Source organism: Misgurnus anguillicaudatus, chromosome 24 (genome assembly GCF_027580225.2).
Source record: "Misgurnus anguillicaudatus chromosome 24, ASM2758022v2, whole genome shotgun sequence".
Lineage (NCBI taxonomy): Eukaryota > Metazoa > Chordata > Actinopteri > Cypriniformes > Cobitidae > Misgurnus > Misgurnus anguillicaudatus.
In genome coordinates this window covers 3,929,071-3,952,713 of record NC_073360.2, presented here as the reverse complement: position 1 = coordinate 3,952,713, position 23,643 = coordinate 3,929,071, and the positions used below count along the sequence as shown (strand labels likewise).

The 23,643-nt window shown below is 39.7% G+C and overlaps 1 protein-coding gene across 1 annotated transcript; it reads right to left on the bottom strand.

The window, feature by feature from the left end:
* Positions 1-16,108: 16,108 nt before the first annotated feature.
* Positions 16,109-17,756, bottom strand: LOC129437288 (olfactory receptor 1D2-like). The gene has a single exon (XM_055195445.2). It carries the CDS (start codon positions 17,238-17,240, stop codon positions 16,383-16,385), a length of 858 nt encoding a protein of 285 aa, XP_055051420.2. The 5' UTR covers positions 17,241-17,756; the 3' UTR covers positions 16,109-16,382.
* Between the last annotated feature and the right edge of the window lie 5,887 nt (positions 17,757-23,643).

The following is a 23,643-nucleotide window of genomic DNA, read 5'->3' as shown; positions in this document are numbered from 1 at the left end:
AATGGAAGCGCTGCTTTTTTCAAAACAGCCAGCAGCTGTCCGTTTTTTCAGAGCTGTGGTCGAAAAATATTCAACTTTTGGTGAAAAGCTCAGCTCGTCAATGTAAGTTCTCACACGGCCGTCCAATCACAGTGGTCAAAGGGCGGAACAAATATCACAACAACCAACCGCCTCACAGCTCAAGTATCACAGCAAACAAAGCCCTCCGCTGAAAAAACATCTGGCATTCGGCGTCCTCCAGGCATTTTCAGCCACGTTTAAAAGCTTTGGTGTGCTTGAAAACGTTACCTAAGCCAAGTTACCTTGATGCCATGCAGGCAGCACAATGTTTCAAGTGGAAAATTATAAAACAACTTATAAATAACCAACAGTAGCTTGTCTACAGTATATGGGCAGGTGGGGCTGTGCCTGTTTTATACAGTCTATGGGCAGTGCCCCACCAAATTATTAATCCACTTGAAAACACAGAGCTCAAAACTGAATTAGTAACAAAATTAGTTTTTACGTTATTTATGTTGCGTGAACGTAGATCCGAACAATGGTATGTCATTCCTCGTCAGCAAAATGCATGACGTGAAAGAACTCGTTTGAGAGATTGTTATTTAATCAGAAAATGGCCATCAAACAACATGGCGCAATACAAAAGTGTTAAGTGTAAATATTCCAACAACAGTAAATCATACAGCCTATGACACGACACAGAGTCTGCCCCCCTAAATAGTTGACAAACTGTAAATAATAATGACACCACTATATACATTAAGAAAATGTCTAAACTCACCTTTACATGTCCTGTATTAGTCTGAGACGGGGCTTCTGGTTAAAGATGGAGAAAGTCTCGATCATAATAACAAAGTCCAATATCTTTGATCACAATGTCCCTTCGCGCAAAAAAAGCAGAAATACATTTCTCAGACGAGCATTTATCATCAATGAGCGTAACGTTTTATGTTTTTATACATTATGTGGTGAAGAACAGTCTTTCAACACAGCATGACGTCATTATCAAAGTAATAAGTGCTCTTTTCATTTTGTTGATGTTTGAAAAGATATCCTCAGTAATCCAACATTTCCATGAGTGATGTAATAGTCTCTGTCTCCAAAAGTAAACAGACAATAGCAGATGTCATTGTGGAAAGGCTGTTAAACTCGATGATTTGCGACTCGCTATTTTCAAATCCAGTAAAATCGCGCGTAGGCGGAACTAACAATGACTGACGAATCATATTCAATGTTTCATGTTGACAAGCGTGTGCACCTATAGGGTAAAAGAAAACTGCGAAACTGCCTGAACATGCAAACTTGTGTCACAAGGTGACGATCTTTTAGGGGCGGAACCAAAATTTGGGAAGTTTGGTTCCGTCCGGAAGTGTTCCACCCGGACCGGAAAGAGAGAACACCGGAACTTCCGGTAGCGCCGCGAGGAGGAAAATCGGTGAATTGAGTACAGCTGTGCCTAGTTAACAACAGCGGTCAGTGATTGGAGGATACGCCGAACAAGATGGTATTTAAGATCAACTTAAATTACAGTTGGGGGCATTTTTTGTGACTGTTGGGCGTTGTGACTGTTGTCATTGTGTGGGTTCACTCGACACGCTATTGGTGGCGGTCGGACTCTCTCTCTCCAGCTGAAGTTATATATTGGAAGTAAGTGTGAACCTTAAGGGCTGAAAGACGAACGGAAACTATGCATATGAAGATACATTAAGAGGAGAAGAAGCAGAGTTGTGTGAGTACCAACTGTGAAGAAATTGTGGAAACATTTGGAAGTGAGACACTGTTGCAGAGCTGACGTTGCCGGTCGAGTAGATCAGAGCAGAGGGGGAGAAATAAACCCTTTAAAGTATCGAGTGAGTAACAGTATTGTTGTACAGACACTGTGTATTACTAACCTGTCTTTTAGCGAATACCTCCGGGAAAAGGAGAGCGGCCCTACCCCTAGGGAAGCGTGTTGGGTGAGCCGAGGAGATTTTGGGTTGAAGCCAGCCACAGTGACGAGACCACCACTAAGGCCGCAAGATCCATCGCCAATCGGACTCGGGCAAGGTGGGTGAAGACGGGCGTCCTTTATGTGCACACGATTGTGGTGGGTGAGTCTTTGTGCCGTGGAAAATTTCACTTTAGCGTGGTGCTGTGTATGTTTGCTGTGTATTGCTGTGTGTGTCTCGTCAGACAAACCCCCGCCTTTATACATTTTGTCTGGGAGAACAAAGAGGCTGTCGGCCCTGGTGGAAAATTATTATACTGTACGTTGTGAGTGTGCTTCTAGCTACGAGTGATGGAGTGGTGCCCTGAAACGAGTCCTGTTTAGACATCTGGGGGTTGCTGAAGAGCGGCGGTGAAGAGCTGGGAGACTAGTGGATATGTGAGTACGACTAGGGAAATGTTATTGTGGATATTTTGATCTACGAAATACTTACTGTTGCAGAGAACGTGGTGTAGGGAATCCCGCCCGTCCTGAGGTCCCTACGAAAGGGCGCCCCTGTCCGGTGGAAGATCGCCTAATGGTGACGTGAGAGGGCACCGCTCGGCCTTGGTGTGACGGTGCGACGTGTACACCCCTCTGTGACTAACGCGCCCGTCGAGAGGGTTCGCCCCCGACGTTACATGGAAAACTACATGTCCCATCTGACCCATTGAGAGAAATCAAGTACCGTAAGTCCGCCGAGTTTACCTGATTCAACTAAATAACCCCCAGGTCTGTGATCCATTTTGAACAGGAGGGCACCGCACCCAGCCGCTGTCTGTGGAGAGAGAAAGAGAGAAAGTGAACGCCAGACAAAACGAACAGAACAAACCTCATACTTACCGTAGGCTGTATGCAGCGAAGAGGTGAGAAAGCCAAGTTGAACTAACTGTGTCTTGTGTCCCAGCCGCTGTCTGTGGAGAGAGAAAGAGAGAAAGTGAACGCCAGACAAAACGAACAGAACAAACCTCATACTTACTGTAGGCTGTATGCAGCGAAGAGGTGAGAAAGCCAAGTTGAACTAACTGTGTCTTATGTCCCAGCTGTTGTCTGTGGAGAGAGAAAGGGAGAAAGTGAACACCAGAGGAAACGAACAGAGAAAGGTACGCAAGCAGCGAAGAGTCCATTCACCAGTCACACAAATATTTATTCTGCCTCCAGGAAGGAAGAAGGAGGGCGCCACGGATAGCAGGGACCAGGTCGGAGCCTGACGTCCCCTTCCCCCGGCTTACGGTGGTTTACACCCCCGTTGCCCCTTGCCCCTGCCTGGCCGAGTACTACAGACCCCCTGGAGGGAGGAGCCAGAGAAACATTTAGTTTTAAATTGCCCTTTCCCCAATTCCCCATTCCTTTTAAATATTTAATAAATAAAGATTGTTTTAAATTTTACCTGCTCTCGTTGTCTGGTCATTGGGTTGGCTTTGGGGACCTCCTCGAGGTGGAAGTTGAGAAGGGGCGTGGCTTTAGTCAAAGCACAGCCAGCCCCTGGGCGTGACACTTGCAGTTATATTTTATATTTTAATTATACTTATAATTTTATTACATATATGAAATTATAGTGTGATAAGACGTCTATTCGTAGTACTATTATTTATTTTTGTTAAATTATTTACACATTTGTCTGGAAAATGGCCTTCTGATTGGGTGGGCCACAACTCAGCTTCGCCACTGTGCATATGTCTTATATCAGAATATTAACAATTATAAAGTTTACTGGTTATTCTTGCGTAAATTATTATGATATGCTTATGGCTTGCGAATGTAATGCTCAGTTTTTTATTGAAATTGACAATACAGATAATATAGCAGTGTAAACTGTCCATAAAATAACACTAAATTAGGTAACTTAAACGAGAAAAAAGACCTTGGTGCTGGGTGAAAAAATTTTATACAAAAAGATAAAATAGTTACATGCCTGTAGAATCTGACAAGCTTTTTGGAATCTAATGATCAGTTAACTGAAATAAATCAGTTTTAATGACGTATGGAGCCTGCATATGTAACAGGATACAGAACAGTGCTCCTGTTTCTTTTATCATTTGTCTGACTTGTATATTCTTTTTTGTGAACTTCTCAGAACTTCATATTGTTTTCCCATGAGCAGTTACTCTATATTTAGTTTAATTTCCATTAATTTCCTTTTGTATGGGCTCGACATTAAGGCTTGTCCGCTTGTCCGGGACAAGTGAATTTTTTGAAGGACAAGTGTAAGAGAAAATTAGTTGTCCGACCGGACAAGTTAAATTTCAAACAATGTTACTTAACGTTATGTGCCGTTAACAATTATTGAACAGAGAGCGCAGCGCGCGACACACACTTATGTTGTTCCTAAACAAGCTGCGCGCGTCTGCGGTCTGATATCGCCGAACACGGAGGGACGGGACGGCATGGAGTGGAGTGAAGAGTGATGTTTCTTCAGGCTCCGGCGTGAATATAAATGACAGACACTTCAACCGTGTTTTCATCACTGTGAGTCAAATAAAAGATTTAAGTCCGTATTTTTTCTCCCCTAAAGTTCGGTAAAAACACATAATGGGCTTAAAATCTGGTTTAAGAATCTGTTTTATAATGAGAATCTCTCTTCCAGCGCGTTTATGTGTGTGTGACGACAGCCGATTTGAATCTGACAGAGTTCGTCACTGTATTCAAAAATCCCACACAAACATTACAGCGTAAATGCTAGGATTAAGATTGATTTTATATAAAACAGATAATCTAGATACATTTACCCTAATAAGTTTTTTAAAACATGGTAATGCTTTAATGTTTTGCTTTAGTGTTCAATGTCAGACAACCACTGAAATGTGAGAAAAATGAAGAGAAAGGCAGCAGATATAGCATCATTCTTCAGAAAGAGTAGCAAGAAGCAGCCAAATGAATCTTAGTAAAATACATTTCAGTGGCCTTCAAAGTAAATTTTCAAAAGATTTATTTGATTAAATAGTAAAAAAAAACATGAGGTTAAATTATGATTATAAATTGTATATGTTAATCTCAATTCATTTTAATTAAAATTTAAGTATTGTAGCAATTGTATGTTATACATTATTCTGATTAACACATAATACTTAAAAGTATTTTAAGGTTGGATGATGGAGATTTTATGTGCCACCCCAGAGTAACTGCTGGCCCCTGCCTGGCCACCCCTATGAAAAATCCCTTGCTCCGCCACTGATTAGCAAAACACAAAAAATACATGATATTATAAATCTTTACCCGGACAAGTGACTTTTGTGCATGGACAAGTGAAACATAAATTTACTTGTCCACAGGACAAGTTCCTCAAAAAGTTAATGTCAAGCCCTGCACTATGGGAACTAAAGTTAGAGTGAATGTTGCCATTGGGACACTGATTGGTGATGCACGCAGTAGCACTGTTGGGTGAGAGCAGGGGGGGGACTGGGGCTAAAAAACAGCCCTGGATACTATGCCACAATACTGTCAGACTATCAGACAAGGTTATTTAATATTTTGTCAAGGTCATATTACATTTTGATGTATAATCAGGCTGTGAAATAATGAAAATGGCTAGGCCCTATTAATTTTGTCTGTAAAGCTTTCACAAAAAGCCACCAGGTCTTTGCCAATTCCAAAATACTAAACACAAATATGAAAGACAAGGAAAGACTGCACTCTGATGAAAGACAGACAGAAAGTGCAAGCTAGGATTTTTTGGTTAAACTAATATTTGGTCAATTATTAAGCCCCCTTTCTTGTTTATTAGCATGTTTAGAGTGGTAGCAATGCATGCCTTATGCATGAGTTTACAGTTTGACAAAAGTTTTGTTTTATTGTGACTGTACACAAATATAAGCAAACACTTTGCAGTTTGAATGATGTCCCATATGAACAAAATGACAAAGTAACCTATGTATTGTTTTTACGTTTCCACTGTTCAATCGCGCCTGCGCCTCTCTCTCTCTCTCTCTCTCTCTCTCTCTCTCTCACATACACGCACACTCACATCACGTCTGTCTCTAACAGTAGTTGCGCATTACGTTAATTTTCACGCAAGTTTTATTTATTTTTATATTGTGTAGGCCGACTCTTCTTCCTCGTTTTTTTTTACACATAGCAGCATAAGTGATCGTATTAGACTTTTTTTGCCAACTGCTGGGCGAAGGCCCTCCGTTGAACGGCCGTTCTGGACTTTTTCAGAACGCACAGATTGCCAATCCGTCCCTGGTTGAGAGAGCCGCTTTTGCATCAGCACGCTGTGGGTTCACACCAGACGCGAGTTCAATGATTTGCGTGAGTAGATTACATACAAAGTCAATGCAAAGATGCTGGATATGGTTTATGGGTGGCACGTTTGCCGCGAAAATGCGATATTTGCCTCAAACGCGTTTTCGTCCAAGTTGAAAATATTCAACTTATGCATAAAGCGGAAACTAAAATTTTATTTATATGTAAACTCCACAGATGAATAAGTTAACCGAGGCCATTTCTCAATCCAAAGGCTGCATCCTCCAGAGGTCACATTTATAGGCTGAATACGTCATCAAAGTTGATTATTATTCTTAGTTAATCATAAATTTTTGTAATATGCTTAGTTAACAAATAAATCAGGCTTGATGACATATGCAGCCTTCGGATTGAGAAACATTTCCGATGCATCACTTTTTGCAAACCCCCCCTGCTGAAAAAAACAGCATCAAATCAGCATGGGAATTATGCTGGTCTATGCTGGATTAGCTGGTGGTCACCATCATGGGATGCTGGTGCTAATGCTGGTTTAGCTGGTGAAGCGCAAAGAAAATTGAAGCGCAAATGGAAAACAGCATTGCAAAGACACAGTTTATTAAAACGCAGAATTATAGCAGAGTTGCAAAAAAATTAATTAGTTTGCAAAATCGTTGTATTCCAGAGTAAATCTTCTTTTACAGCAGTCATTGATTTCTGCATTCATTTATATTTTTATTTTTGCTCTGGGTTATTTATATTTGTGAAAATAAATTTTCCTTTGCAATACTGTATTTTTTCACTCAATGCTTTATTTTTCATTTGAGATTCTTAATCTTATTGCTTGCAATACATTATTTTTTGCTCTTTATTTTTATTTTGTAAAACTTTATTTTGCTTTGCATTATTATTATTATTTTTTGCAAACATATACAGCGCTATATTGATTCCATAATTTCCTCATTATTACAACTTAACACACATGCTTCTTGGTACGTAACGGCTATTGTAGTTGCAACACACATTTGGAAAAGCGAGGCACTAGAGAGCACTATTCGTTTGAATGCAAAATACAATTTCACTAGATGGGAGAAAATTATTTTTACTGTCACTTTAATAAACTCAAAATGAGGCAGCTGACGGAAGTGTGACAACTAGCTGCCACTGGTCCGAATTGAGCTTGCTGTCTCTGTCTGTGGGCTAAAATACAGGGCTCTACCAAGAGTTTTCCCTATTCCAAAAAAATACCTGTTGAGACAAAAAGTTTTTTTTTTATATTTGTCAGGATTCTGTCAGAATCTTGTCTTGATATTTATCTAGTCTTTGTGACACGGTTCTGGCAGTACCATGTTTTATGTGGGAGATGCGTGGTTTTAGTATTGATTTATTCTGACCACGCATTTCCCGGGTCTCGTCACTTTTTCCCCGATCCCATACTTGTGATTTGTTTCAGGTGTTTGTAATTAATTTTGTCCCTATTTAAAGGGGGGGTTCAATGGTATTTCAAGCATTCTGACTTATTAACATAGTTTTAGAGTTGTTTCCTCATGCTAAACGTAGGCAAAGTGTCAAAAAAGCAGTTGGACATGTTACAGAGCATTTCTGTGCCAAATGCACTTCGCCAGGATTTGTACAAGTTTCGGAAAGTTTTGTCCAGTTGCACGCGGTAATTAAGACTTCTGTCTTTTGTTGGAAATAGTCGCGTGCATATCAGGGTTATTATAGTTTTAAAAAAAATATTTGATTTTATTTTTATTTCGTTTTGTAATGTCTTTGTGGCAGTTTATTGTTTAAAATGGTCCGCAAATGTTTTATATATGTAACATGTGACCTCCCTACGTCACTACGCATTTACGTTAGGTCGCGCTGGACCGGACCTAGACGAAAAGTTGTGGTATTTTTATTTCTTGTCAAAAATGACAATCGTTTCGCTAGATAAGACCCTTATGCATCGTTTGGGATTGTTTATAGTCCTTTGAAACTCCGTTGAAAAAAACTGTTAAGTGTTGAGTTAAGTATTAAATGTTGGGCTCTATTAAAGTCCATTAAAATTAGAAAAATCCTGCAATGTTTTCCTCAAAAAACATAATTTCTTCTCAACTGAACAAAGAAAGACATCAACATTTTGGATGACATGGTGGTGAGTAAATTATCTGGATTTTTCTTTTAAGAAAATCCTTTAACATCAGAAATGCAGAAACAGCATGTGTTACGTGAGCTTTAAAGTCCTATGTTGGTATGTTGGTAGAACAGATTGTAAAATGTATTGTGAAAAAAAAACGATTAGAAAAAAAGATGGTAATAGTAAATAAAATTACATTGGACATAAGTTATAAGAATGAATGAAATATTGTTAACAGTCGTTCACGTTGCATGACCTCATCGAAGTATGTCCCAGAACGTGCATACTCTTTTGCTACACACTCAAAAGTATGTACGTTTTCCTCACAAAAACACTACATACTTTTAGGTCGAAGTAGGCCAATTGGGACTCAGCACTTGTGTTTGATGTTTTTTACACGTGCGTTTTGTTTCTTCCTGGTTCCTGTCTTGTTTCATGTGAGTGTATTAGGGCCGGGACTCGATTAAAAAAATTAATCTAATTAATTAGAGGCTTTGTAATTAATTAATCTAAATTAATCGCATTTTAATCTCATATAAATATTTGACCTGAGAACATTAAGAAGTATTTTTACATGGATTTTTATGAATAATGACTGAATACATAAGCTTAACAAAATATTGTTTATTTTTGTTCAACCAAGTCGTTGTACCCGGAGTCGGGCTAATGTCCACGCTAGCTGCTGTATGTTTTGCATTGAGATTATACTTGAGGCTCGATGTGCTGCGGTGTTAGTTGAATTCCTTGTTGCATATCTTACACACAACCATGCTCTTATCGACGCTTACCAGTGATGCGGGTCAATGTATAAACAACCCGCCCGCAACTCGGACCGCAAAGAAAAAAAATATATTATACCCGACCCGCATTTCTTAAAGTAGTTTGTTTAATATTGCAGGGTTCGGGACTTCTCAGGTTTTGACTGTCTGTGTTCTGGTACCTATGTCCGCGGATGCCCCACCTCGCGTATAAAAACAACAAAACATAATATACTATATAGCCTATATTAAAATTAAAATATATAAAATGTGCATAATATATTTTTTAAGTTGCACATCGTTTATAGGTTTCTTAAGTGGGATTCGGATGTGAAAAGCGCTGCATAATGTACGCGCCTTTAGTGTTACCATTGAAACTTAACTAAAAAAAAAAAAATAAGAGGTGATATATAGCTTTAGCCTACATAAATGCTTATTGCTTTAATGTTGCGAGTTCCTCTTCAGCTTTTCTTGCTGTTATGTTTATAATAGTTCATTGTTCAGAGTTCATATTGATGATCTTATAGTCAATTTAAAAATGTTCTTACAAACTGACTCTATTCGTTTAACTTTTTTCCTTTACCTGCTGTCGCTGTTCTCTGTGCGTGTCCTCCGTCAAAGTAGCCTATTAAAATTAATATGAAGTTGATTTTTAAAAGTCTTAAGCACACCGCAAATCAAACGTGCTGCTACAGTATGCTCTAAATGCGCGTGTAAATTTAACTTCTGGGCACTGCCAGGCTGATTTTTTGAAAAGTAAGTGATATAGGCTACTCACTGCATGTTTTGGCATTCGGTAGCATATGCATCAATGAGATGCACGGTGTTGCTTTTAATGTTCTTTTTAATTTATATTCACAAAACCTAACAACAAAACATTGTTTATAATTACGAGACAAATTATTTGAAACGAAATTCGTTTTAAAGAAGCAAACAAAACTTAAAGGTGGAAAAGAGGATGTTTGTTTAATACATTTTTGCAATATTACCTGAAACTGTCTTTACTAAATGATAAAAGACTATTTATTACGCGCACTGAAAGTAATAAAATTAAGATCTGTCATCTGTGCATAAGGTAGGGCCTTATAAACATCAGCCAATCGTTGATGCAATCATCGCAATCGTCATTGGCCCTCTGGCTTGTCAATCACTGCCATTACGTTCCTTGTGAGAGACGTGGGCGCTCCAGTAACGTAACACGAGTGACGCATGCGCATAGCAACTCCGTCTTAAGTTTCGGTTTGTTTTCATGTTCGCGCCTGCTTTCCTCCTCGAATCTGCACCATGGAAGAGAAGAAACCCGAAAGAGGACGCAAAAGAAAGAGTTTTTAAGTCGCTGAGAAGAGGAGAAAATTGTCAGAGTAACGTAAACAAACCAGAGTCGTTATTGGAGAAACATTTCAACACTGGAGAGCAATGAAGGAACAGAGAGGTGTCAAGACAGACGCGCAGGTCGCAAAAATTCTCTTTGAAAGGTAACAGTGATTAATCTTTGTTTGTGGAATAATTATTGTTGTACTGTTATTCAGGTATATTGACGTTGTTCGTGTACTGTAGTTGTAAGGCAGTGACCAGTCTGCTACACGCTAGTTGAAATGGGAGTAGCGTCGACTGATCTAACTTTACGTCTTATGTGTTTATTATCATATCATTTCACATAATGAATCCACTGACGCAACACAGCATATGCCAGTGGTAAACAAACACTCGTGTTCAAATACTCGTGCACGAGTTATGGAAGGCGTTTCCTAGAAATGAGCTGTGAAGGAGGGAGGCTGTTCTTACGCATGCGCTTATTTAAAAAACTCAGTAACGGTCTTTGGATTCTCAATCGGCGGAAACATCCTCTTTTGCGCCTTTAAATTAAACTCGTAATAAACTAATTAAATTGAAACAAAACAACATTACAACAATATTTAAACCCAACAATACTCAAACATTAACATATAACAGACATTAGGATACATGTTAAAATAATCTGAAGTTTGTTGGTAGATGTTTATTGGGCAAAACCTCCGTTGCAAACCTCCATTTACCAGAATAAATCATTTTTACTTTGAAATTGATGCGTTGTCACGTTAAAATCAGCTGTTCGTTTAGGTTCCGTCTACTTTTATTTCCACTGCATCACAACCCCGGAGTTCTCGAACTAAAACAGGGTCTGCAGCATTTACGAATGACTCTATTAATAAGTGCGATTAAAATGCGTTAAAATGTTTAACGCGTTATTTTTTGTGTAATTAATTAATCTTAATTAACGCGTTAAAGTCCCGGCCCTAGAGTGTATATCAAAGGAGTATTTTGCGTTTTGTGTCTGCTGCGTTGCCTGCGCTGCCTCCTCTCCCCCTCCCCTCTCAAACATGACGCTGGCTTTGAGTGTTACCGGCTGATGATTGGCTGTTCTGCCTTAAGTCCTGCCTCTCTTGGTGTGTTAGATTGATCGGTCAGCTCGCGCTGAGGAGGCGGGATTCCACGGGAACTTATGTTTATTTACATCTCCCTTTTTCAGGTAGGCTACTTTGAATGAGTGTTTAAAAAACGTTATTAAATACTTTAATCAACTCTATGTATGCTTTTGAGATTTTTGAATAAGTTTGATATGTGTGTGGGACTAATGCTAATTGGGTTATTGTTCAGCAGCTGGCTAAATTCGGTCATGTAGTAGACTATGGGCCATGCAATGTATTACCTGTGATGAAGAAGGCAGGGGATTGACGAGTATGAGGGACAAATTGCCATTGTTTAGCAGTGTATTTATGGGTATATTGCTAGTGCAATCGATTTTGACATTTTGAGCATTGTTTGTTGATTAGCTGAATACTTTGTTAATACTACCTGTTGTGTATGATTGTACTTGTTGAGGAGAAAAAAATGAGAAATGATGACGTAGTTATTCAAAAGGTATGCAAACAATGAAAGAAAAGTGTAGCCTATATTATTTTAATGTAAAAACGGTAAATTGTTACATTTATTTAGACCATCAGAGAAAAGCTTTTCAGGGCACAAGTAAGCAAAATTTAGCAGTCACAGTCCTGTCAGACCCATGTCAAGTTTACCACTATTTATAACGTCCTGCTCAACGTCCATCACACTAAATACTGGTGTACCACAGGGGTGTGTACTAAGTCCGTTTCTATACTCTGTTTTCACCTCAGACTGCAAGCCTGTGTTCGGATCTAATTCTATTATCAAGTTTGCGGACGACACTACGCTTATTGGACTCATCAGCCACAATGATGAGACTGCGTATAGGGAGGAGATCAAGCACCTGGCCACATGGTGCACGCAGAATGACCAGCTCCTCAACACCACCAAAACTAAGGAGCTCATTGTGGACTTCAGAAAAGGAACAGGTGGCATACACGACGCCATCCACATCAATAAATCGGTTGTTGAACGTGTCTCTAGTTTTAAATTTCTGGGGATCCACATCTCGACGGACATGTCCTGGACAACCAACACCTCTAATTTGGTCAAAAAGGCCCACCAGCGCCTTTTCTTCCTGAGAACACTTAGGAAAAATAAGCTTTCCCAGACTATTCAGATGAACTTCTATCGCTGTGCAATAGAAAGCATCCTGACCAACTGTGTTACAGTATGGTATGGGTGTTGTTCTGTTGCAGAACGCAAGGCACTGCAACGGGTGGTGAAAACCGCCCAGCGTATCATAGGGGCTCCACTACCTGCCATCGAGCACACCCAAAAGAAACGCTGTGTGCACAGAGCTCGCAGCATCCATAAGGACCCCTCTCACCCCGCCTACCCACTGTTTTCTCTCCTGCCTTCCGGTAGGCGTTTCAGGTGCCTTCGGGCAAGGACTAGCAGACTAAAGAACAGTTTTTTTCCTAGAGCTGTTTCTCTATTGAACTCTAATTCCTGCTGATTTTATTCCTCATAGCATATTTTATTTGCTTTATTTTTAACTTATAAGTGTATGTATGTATATGGGTATGTATATATGTGTGTGTGTGTGTGTGTGTGTGTATATATGTGTATATATGTATGTATGTATGTATGTATGTATGTAAATATATGATGTATGTGTATGTGTGTGTGTATATGTATAGTCCATGATTATGTCTTACAGTCATGCAACCTTTTTGCACCACTGCTATTGCACTTTTTGGTTTGATCTTAATTGCATTTCGTTACCCTGTACCTGTACTGAGTAATGACAATAAAATTGAACCTTGAACCTTGATAAGATACAGAAAAGAAAGAGGCAGGAGAGGATTGACACCTTTTTCAAGAGAAATCCTGTAAGTGAAGTTGAAAGCTGAAAGTTGATAATGGTGACATTAAACAACAGTAGCCTATTACCATTATATATTGTTGCATTAATTAAGCAATATTGCTTGAGTAGGAGTGTGATATAGCTCTATATCATCACGGCTGTGATTAGGCACGAGGCCGTAGGCCGAGTGCCTCTGGCCTAATCACAGCCGTGATGATATAGAGCTATATCACACGACTCCGAGAGCGATATTGCTTTTATACAACAGTTCGACGGCACACGTTTGAAAAACGAAAACTAGAAAACAACAACGGAGTTATTTTAAAAGGCTCTTTGTTTGAGAACTACTTCTTCCGCCACGGATTTGAGGGCGGACAGAATGACAGGTAACACTTTCGGCTGCTTTGAAAAGCCGTTTCTTTATATTACCGTTTCTTGGTCACATAGTGTAGTTTTAAGATTAGTTCAGTCGAGAATGTATATGTATTATATTTAAATCTGCAGTCGATTAGTAAAGATAGCGCCTGTTTGAACGTTTGCTTATTGAGGTTCGATACGAATGAGAACAAAAGCATGAGCGGACGTCAGTGTTCACTCGCCCCGCTGACCACCGCCCTCTCTGGCTACATCTCTGACAGGGATTCCCTGGCTCTCATGTTAGCCTTCCCTACTGAAAAATCCAGCTAAAACCAGCATAAGCTGGTTGCTGGTTTAAGGTGGTTTACGCTGGTCCTCTCAGTCTGACAAAGCTGGTCATGCTGGTGGGACAGCTGGTATTCCAGCATGACCAGCTAAGTCCAGCTAGACCAGCTTAAAATGTGACCAAAACACAGCTAGACCAGCTTGCTACACCAGCAAAACCAGCTTCCTACACCAGCAAAACCAGCTAAAACCAAGCTGGGGACCATCTAAAACCAGCTCACCAGCTTATGCTGGTCTTAGCTGGATTTTTCAGTAGGGTTGTTTGTTTTTGATTGTCAAAATGAGATCAAATCAGCAGTATTTGGTGTCATGATCAAACTATTACTTGTTTTTTTTATTCATATTTAGTGTCTTTTGTGTTGTTATTGTTTTGGCGCGAGGTAAAAGTTAATAAAACTATACTTGTATAACGTTGCTATTGCTTTCCCATTTACTCTTGACGCGATATGAGCACTTGATTATTATTAAACTTTGTTCTTGTCAGTACTATATAAAAAATTTTTTTATAAGTGTCAGAGAGATGTTTTTGCATGCTGCTTATAAATATATCAGTGGCGATATCTCATAACATGTTTTAATAGTCACGTCACGATAAAGTAAATGATCAATGTCCACATTTAAAAGCTGCGGTGCTTACCTGCAGTTCCACGGTGTTTTCGCGTTCTGAGAAGAGATATTGCTCCAGAAAAAAAATAGTTTACATTCCTCTTTCCAAGTGTTAATCCTCCACACGATGTGACAAGACATAACTTCCATTAACTTTAACGTAACATCCAAGAGCGCTGATCTTTGACGGAATAATAACTTCCGATTGGGATTCACACACTGATTCACGAGCTAGTGAACTAATGAGACACACGGAGAGTGATTCAAAACAGCGTGTTTGTGGGTGTCCGTGTGTGGGCAGTTTTTCCATTCAGAGATGAGCCTGTTTAGAGGACCTCCATGATACGAAAGGTGAAGCGGTTACTGTGCCGTTATCAGTAGAATATTGCACGCCTCTTAGCCAATCAGATTTGAGAACCAGAAAGAACTGTTGCATAATTTAATATATTACTTTTCAAATTTCACTAAGGTTTGCTAGTACCACAGCCTTAATCCTTTATCACTGCACCCTTGTTTAGGAGAGGAGGTTGCTGGAGGCATCAGTTTCAGAGAGAGCACAGGAAGGTTCACAGGTGAGCAATGAAAAATGAATGTTACAGTTTGAGAAAGAGGTCTATGTAGGAAGAGAGGGTGTTTGTGTCATGGGTGGTGCTTAATTCCATCCCAGGTGCACGTACACGTGTTTCTGGTGTGTTTATATCAAATGTAAAATGTTATCCATCCCCCACACTTTTGAAAAGTTTGCTACGCCCCTGCGCGGGAAGACGCACTGATTACAATCTACACACTAATGTTGTGATCGATATAATGGCATATGATTTTTGAAGCATTATGAATCAAAACAACTCACCCATCGCGTAAAACACAAGCAAGATCAGCATCTTTGTCTAGTTTAATGTTGTCACAAAGCTCTCTCCATCCAGATAATACAACACCGATATTGATCCTCATTCTTTCTCTCTCGTCTTGTTTCAAACTCTTCTTGGGTCGCTTGGTTGGCCCGTATGCTTAAGGGAGCTGTCTTTGCTGACACAACCAGCGACAGATGGTAAAGAGTAATCTTAGTCCATAAACAAGCGTGTAGCCTGACAGGCGATAACGCATACTTCCGCATTTGTACACAATACTGTTGTCATGTGCTTTTTACATAAAGGTGGTAACAAAGGGTCAAGTGGATATTAACGTCATTGACAGCAGACTGCACTGCCCCGTGTCAATGTTTTGAATGGCAATTTTCTCACGATTTACAAGTAGTTGAAAACATTATAGATATTGATAGAAATCAGTTGGACAAAATATATCACTGGCCTATAGTGGTTTTTGGATATTTTACTGCAAATATCTTACAAATTGCACATTTAAACATGACTCTGAATCAAGCAACATCTTGACCATCATATTTTGATAAGCGTCTTACTGAGGTAAGCTACCTTGATGTTAAATTTGTTGAGTATTGTCAGATATGTTTTAGAACCTTATCAAGTAGTAAAGATATAATCAATTTATTGTATCTGAAAGAATAAAGTTACATCTGAAATTATTACAATTATAATGAAAAAATTATACCATTATTTAATGTTTAAGGTACTCCACTTAATTTCATTCTTAACGACACTCCTTATGTGGTAAAATAATTATAAAACACAATCTCTTGTGCCTAATGGCATTTGTATATTATTAATAATAAAAGAACAAATTTCATTTAAAAACAAAGTCTTTTTGAGAAGGGCTCGCTTTAGAGCATTTAGCCTTACAAAACATCCGAAAACAAGAAAAACATTAGGGGGGGATTAGACTTGATAAAACATTTACTTAAAAAAACAGCCCAATAACTTGTTTGCGTATTGTTGTGAGATTTAGTCCATAAATCAAGGGATTTAAAATAGGGGGTATGAGGAGGAATTCTATGGCCATGAAGTTACGGACACTTTGTGGCAAACTTCTTGAGCCATAGCGGCTGTAAAGTACATCAAACAGAAATGCAACAGTCACATTGATCAATGCAAGCATATGTGGTACACATGTCTGTATGAATTTGTATCTGATCTCCATTGACCTCCTGCACTTTCTAATCAAATGAATATATGAGCAAAATATCAATACAGCATGACCAAAGTACAGAAGAATTACAATGTACCCAAACACATTATTGACCGTATTAGAAAAACAAGAAAGTTTTGCAACTCCCCATATTTCACAATACAACTTGTCAATACTAGAGCCACATAGAGTGAGTCTTGACAATAATGCAATAAGAACAGACAGGCAAAAAAATGGAGCCACCCAGCAAAACAAGATACATTGAAGAACCTTTTCCTTAGTCATTTTTGAATGATACTCCAGTGGTCTACATATTGCCACATACCTGTCATAAGCCATTACTGTTAATGTTGAAAAGTCACATAAAACAGATGAATAAATGACAAATATCTGGATCAGGCAACCAGCGTAGGAAATTACGTGATATTGGGATAATAAATCATACATGAATTTAGGGTAGAATCCAGCAGTGCCATAAAGTGCATTCATACATAAATTACACAGAAATATGTACATTGGCTCATGAAGCGTCTTATATGAAAAGACAGTAAAAATTATAACTACATTACACAAAATCATTATGGGATAATACAGTGCAGTCAAAGAGAAAAACACATATCTGTTTTCCATTGTTTCATTCAGTCCGGAGAGTCTAAATTCAAAAACACTGGAAATATTATCCAGCGATGGCTCTATCTGTAATGATATACATTTAATAAACAGTTGTTATTGTGTGGATATTGGACAAGTCATTCATGTTATAAAAATTGGATCTTTCATCTTAACTGTAATGTCTTTAGGTAGTCAGTCATTCCTCTTTTAATCCATAATAAGAAAACATTTAATGTATACAGTTACGTAATTATGTTATCGCTTATTAAGGATTATTTTGCTTCAGTTCATCTGTGATATCAACAGTAACATTCAATGATATTTTAGTGATAAAAATGTTGAAATCTTACCATGTTCTGCGCTTGCATGTTTCTCTTAAAGAATTGAAGGTTACATTTGGTTTACAACAGTATATATGGACACTGGCCCATGCTAATTAGCCTGATCACAAACACTGACAAGTAATGTTAACAACATCTCTAAAGGTTATTTCTCTCTTGTTGGGGGGGGGTCTGATCTACAGAATTTGATCCTGTATTATTGGTCCAGTTTAATATTAAATTAAATCAGACAATATAATTGATCCTACACAACTGTGAACATATGTTGCCCTGATGCTCCTACCCCTAGCTCTTTTTATTAACCATGATAACAAGTGCACTAATTAAGTTACTAGCAAATATTGGGACAGATAACAGAGAATATGGAAGACTTGCTAAAATTGGCCTTATTCACCAAGACAGAGCTATTTACAATTAGATATACAACACAACCAAACAACACACGTACCTGTGTGACACACCTAAATAAATTATTTTGTCACTCATATTCGTACTCCACATATTTCCAAAATTACTGAATGTGTGAGTATAGAGACTTTGTGGTGAATAGATACTGTAAATTTATGAGCGGTAACATGGCTCTATTTAAATGTAAATACAGAGGGGCAACCTTCCGATCTCTCTGATGAAGCCAACACGGAAGTGACTTAAACTGCGATTTATCGACTGGCCGCTTGAGGCTGGCTCCAAAAGGGAGTCCATTCCCATAGACAATCATATTAAAAATGCCCAACTTTACAGTAAAAAATAATATGTTTTCAGCCTGAAACAAAAAGTGTTTTTGGTCTATATAGATAATTTTGCCCTTCATGACAACTGTGTGGGGGGTGAATGTTTTTTGTAACTCCTCTGTTTAAATTATATTAAGTCTTAAAGTTCTGCATAATTAAGGGCGTGGCCACTTGAGTGAGGGGTAAATGGCCACTGCTGTCACTAAAATCGAGCTAGGCGGGTGTGGTTTCAACAACCAGCCACCTCATCTTCACCCATGTCCTGTCTCTTTACCCATTTTCGGTTTTCTGCGAGTGATTCACAGTGACGCGCGGCCAAGATGGAGACGGCAGGCAACGCCTACTTTAAGCTTCAAAAACGATCTTCACAAACCAATGGGTGACATCACGGACACTACGTCTATATTTTTTACAGTCTATGGTAAATACATATTTTAAACATCTGTCCCTTGTGTTTAAGCACATGCAAGCTGGTCTGGAGATTGTCTTTGAACATGCTGTAGATTGTCTTTGAACATTGATGAATAAGATTTCGTCCCTATCTCTACAAGACGGGTGTAAGGTCTTTAATAATTCTAAATCCTACCTGCCTGCAATGCATCTCCGTTTGGTCTTGAGCAAACGCAGATGAATCAGCAAATTCGTCCAACTCATTTCATTTTTTAAATGAATGTTTTGTTCCCTTTCAGTCGAACTGGGAACCCCTCTGCGGAGACAATCTACTTCCAGAAACTAACAAAACGCCAATGAACTTGGCATGCAGGTATTTGCATAAGCTGGCGCCACCACGCCCCGTGGGTATTTAATGTGGAGCAGGCGCATTACCAAATCAGCTTTATTTGCTATAAAAAAACAGCAGATCATCTCCTCACAAGAAGCTCTCTCCTGCTGGGAATTTCACGGCCTGAAGTTGGTCGGGTGAATAGCTAACTGCAGCAGAGGCTTGCGACCTTTCCACCTCTTCATTTTCTCAGTTTTGAACTTGAGCTTGAGTGTGTGCATTGCTTCTACCCTGCGTGCCTCATCAACTCAGCACAAGCACAAAGAATGACTTTCCTAAAAGAGCAGCACAAGTTGAATTTGTGTCTTTTTAAAGACCGACATTCCATTGTGTCACTGAGAATGCGTCTTTTTAAAGATAACATATCGTCCGTGTTCTAGTTCTGTATGTGGCAAGTTCATAGGTCCCCGGGATGGCCACAATCATTGTGTCTCGTGTCTGGGTATACAGCATGCAACATGATCTCACAAAGTTCCGTGGGATAGTCACGGAATTTTGTGCTCATTTTTCCGTGGCATTCTCACGGATCTCAGTATTTTTCCGTGGCCCTGCTACGGACTGTCTTTTTCCGTGGCATTCTCACGGATTGGTTACTCAACTGCTTTTTCCTATTTTCAAACCATTTTCACTTCGGTTTAGGGTTAGATTTGGTGTTTGCGTTAGTATGTCACTTTAACTATTGGTTTATACTATTTTTTCTGATTTATTCTTTTATATTTTCTAAACTTTAAACAACTGTTGCCTGGCGTTGGGGTTAGAGTTGGGTTTGGGTAGGGATGTCATTTCATGTAAATCTAACCCTTAACCGAAGCAAAAATTGTAAGAAAATAGGACAAAACAGTTGAGTAACCAATCCGTGAGAATGCCACGGAAATTCCTGAGATCAGGTTGACAGCATGTGATGCAGCATTTTTGGAGGGCTGGTGTTCCACATGCCAATAGTGCCATTGGAGGCGAGTGGCCATCTATTTTGGACACCGACTCGGACCCGCTACCTCTGTGGGTATGATTGCGTAGCCCGTGTTCGACCCCGAGATGGCGGCCATGTTCGCTCGGCTTGGGGTGGACTCAACCTCCCCCACCAGAACTGTCCCGCCTCAACGATTGGTACTTCGGGGCTGCCCACACATTGCAGCCCCTACCACCTGTGCCATACTTTCCTGAGGTGCATGATGAGCTGGCTCAGTAGTGGAGAACCAACCACATCAGCCATCTCACCTCTCTCAATGGCGGAGCTGCTAAGGGTTACGCTGGTATCCCGAGGGACCAGCTGACCCTTCCCTCACAAGCCATCAGCCCTGACTGCTTACCAGGCTTGTGGGGAGGCGCCTTCTGCCCTGCACACTATGGGGTTGCGGCAGGTTCATCAGGCTACGTCTCTGAGAGATGTCTACAGACACTGGTAACACCATGGCTTTAATAATGTTAGATAATATTATGCTAGCTCAGCATTTGATTTTGTTGACCATGGTATCTTCCTGTCACGCTTGGAGAAATGCGTTGGTTTACGAGGCATTGTACTTGACTGGTTTCGATCCTTCTTATTTAACAGAAGATTCTCTGTAAATTTTGGGAAGCATTGCTCTACTGTAGCACAGGTTATATGTGGTGTTCCTCAGCGTTCAACTTTAGCAATGTTGCTGTTTACTCTTTATCAACTGATGGACTGCCTTCAAGAACTGAAAGCATGGCTTAACAATACATTTCTTCATTTGAATAAGGCCAAAACTCAACTAGTCCTTTTTGGACCTACTGAGAAAAGTGATCTGAGCAATGTGGACTTGGGTTCTCTCACGTCATATTGTTTATTTGCTACAAAGAATTTGGGTTTTATATTAGACAACGACCTAAAATTCAACAAACAAATCAGCACAGTGGTTAGCCTTAGCTTTTACCATATACAGAGATTAGCAAAGTCAAACCATTAATTCATGTCTTTATTTCATCATGGTTTGATTACTGTAATGTGCTATATCAAGGGCTACCTGCTTCATCTATCCATAGCCTTCAACTGGTTCAAAATGCAGCGGCCCGTCTGATTACAGGCACTTGCAAAGGGATAACATCACACTTATACTATGCTCATTGCACTGGTTACCTATCCAGAGTTGAATTTTAAGTCTTGTTGTTTGTGTATAAAGCACTACACAAGCTCGCGCCTCAATACCTTACTGAGTTAGTTATTGAACACAAACCAGTCCAACTGCTCAGATCACAGACTAATAATATGTTACGGGTACCCAGATCCAGTGGATATGCAGGAGTGACAGAGCATTCGCGGTAGCTGGCCCCAGGCTGTGGAACAAAGGTTGAGAAGATTTTTCTCCTGAATGCTCCGATTTCCCAGATCGGTCTTTACGGCAATGTGACCGAGAGCATTCAACAGTTCTCGACCGCCCAAAAGCAGACTGAGACCACTTCCAGAGGTGGAAAATGTAGACCAAGCAGCCCTGAGTTTGGTGACCTGGAGATGGAGGGGATTGCTTTTCGAGAACTGGCCGGGTGGGGAACCCTTGGTTTATCTGTTCTGCTGGCTTTCAGCCAGTACCCATAACAACAAAAAGAGTGAATTCTCTTTCCGTCTCAAGAGGAACAGCAGAGCTATGACTGGGCTCATAACCCATCGTCCTTCCCTTCCTCTATCCAGAAGGCACAGCAGAGGCTCATACACAGAGGCACCCACCATCCTCATCTTCCTCCTTCGCCAGCGGGTGCATCAAGCGGCTTGGGACCCTCACAACGAAGTCTCACCTGTTCAGCCACCCATCTGCGAAGTCAGGTGAGTGTTTACTTGCACAACACTTTTGTCAGTTTGGCCAAGACACCTGCGATTACCTCCGCTCCGCTCGCTCCCCTGCGGACTCAGGTGAGTGTTAGAACACATTTCTGTCAGTGCGCCCGAAACGCACACACCGGCGTTCACCTCTGTTTGGCTTTGCCTATGCTTTCCTATCAGGTCTATGCTTTCCAATTGCTTTCCAATTATAAAAAATATATAAAATAAAGACAATGAATGGTGCGATGCCTCTAATTAGCATATGAATAGCAGCGAAACCTATCCTGGCCAGGTAGAGCGTGTCTGGCCTAATTAGCATGTGAATAGCAGCGAAACTAGAGTAACGGCCCACTTGAATGTACTCACTCAGTATTGGCTGAAGCCACTACTTTTAAACAACTAAAATCCCCCGTGAATGGTTGGCAAATCACTGCAAACCAATCACAAGGGATTTTTCTTGTTTAAAAGTAGTGGCTTCAGCCAATACTGAGTGAGTAAATTCAAGTCGGGCTGTTTCTCTAAAGAGGGGGGTTATTGGGCACCCTGGCTCATTATAAATGATAATAATAATAATAATAAATATATAATTTATGTTATAATAATTTATTATATATTATTGTCATTGTGCTATGGACTACACTATTCACACCATCAAGGAATATAAGAGAAAACAAAGAGCTTTATTTATAAACACAAAGCTCTTTATTCAAAGAAAGAGCTTTAATTAGAAACACACAACTATGTACAAAGCAGCATAATGTCTCTTATGTTGTTTTCCAAACACGTCAAAAAGTGCCCAAGACATTCGGGAAAGATCCCTAAAAATCGTTGGAAAAAAAGGCACTTTTACAGGCGTATATATCTATGGTGGGGCACTTCCAAATGTCCATGGCATCACTTCATCTTGCTTCCACCAACTGTAATACAATCAATAAAGACAATAAGTGACCTTAAAAATACTCACATTGACAAAAAAACTGATCCAATATAATAAATCGTACCCTTTTTCTTCTGGATCGACTCCGAGCTAAACTTTTCGCAGTTTCCGAAAGCGATGCGAGTTCAGGTTGCTTGTATCTGAAGCTCCGGCGTACTGACTCACAATCTGTCTTACAGGCAGCTGGAAAACAATTAAATTAGACTGGTATTAATAAAAATACAATTTACCTGCCAGTCACGGTACAATTAACCAAGGAATGATGAAAAACATTAGAAGTTATACTTACAAACAATGTCGTCATTCTCAACAGTTAAATCTGGACTTGTTAAAATAGGAAATAGGAGGTCACGGCTTCGTTATGAGGCGACGTTAGTCTTGTGAAAACAAAATGTGCGTGTTTATGCTCGGATCTATTAACGCATCTATTTCCTTACACAAGAATAGAGACATATTCTTTAAATCGTAACGTTACGTTACCCTTGCTCTGGTTCATAGTGCCTGCAGTGTGCCTCAGAGATGCCGTACAGCCTCCTAAAAATTACAAGACAAAAAACACCTCTAAGTTATAAAACATAGCTTGGGCTTTTAGCTTGTGCTACTTAAAAAATATGCTTATACATAAAATTATTCTTACCGCAATCTTGGGATTGTGCACCCGTCTTCTCTTCTTGGAGTTACAAACAGCAAACGTCTGTTATTATATGCTCATCTTTCTCTGCTATATGAGTCGTGGCCATAACCTCTCACGTGACTGGACCAAGGCGAGAAGCTCATCGGGCTCCTCCAATCACATGTGAGGTTACTGATATGAGGAAAATCTCGTGAGACGTGCGCGCATGCGTATGATATAAA

Bases quoted from the DNA above. Each gene is read 5' to 3' on its own strand.
- LOC129437288 (XM_055195445.2), bottom strand. From the start codon at position 17,240: ATGGAAAACAGATATGTGTTTTTCTCTTTGACTGCACTGTATTATCCC.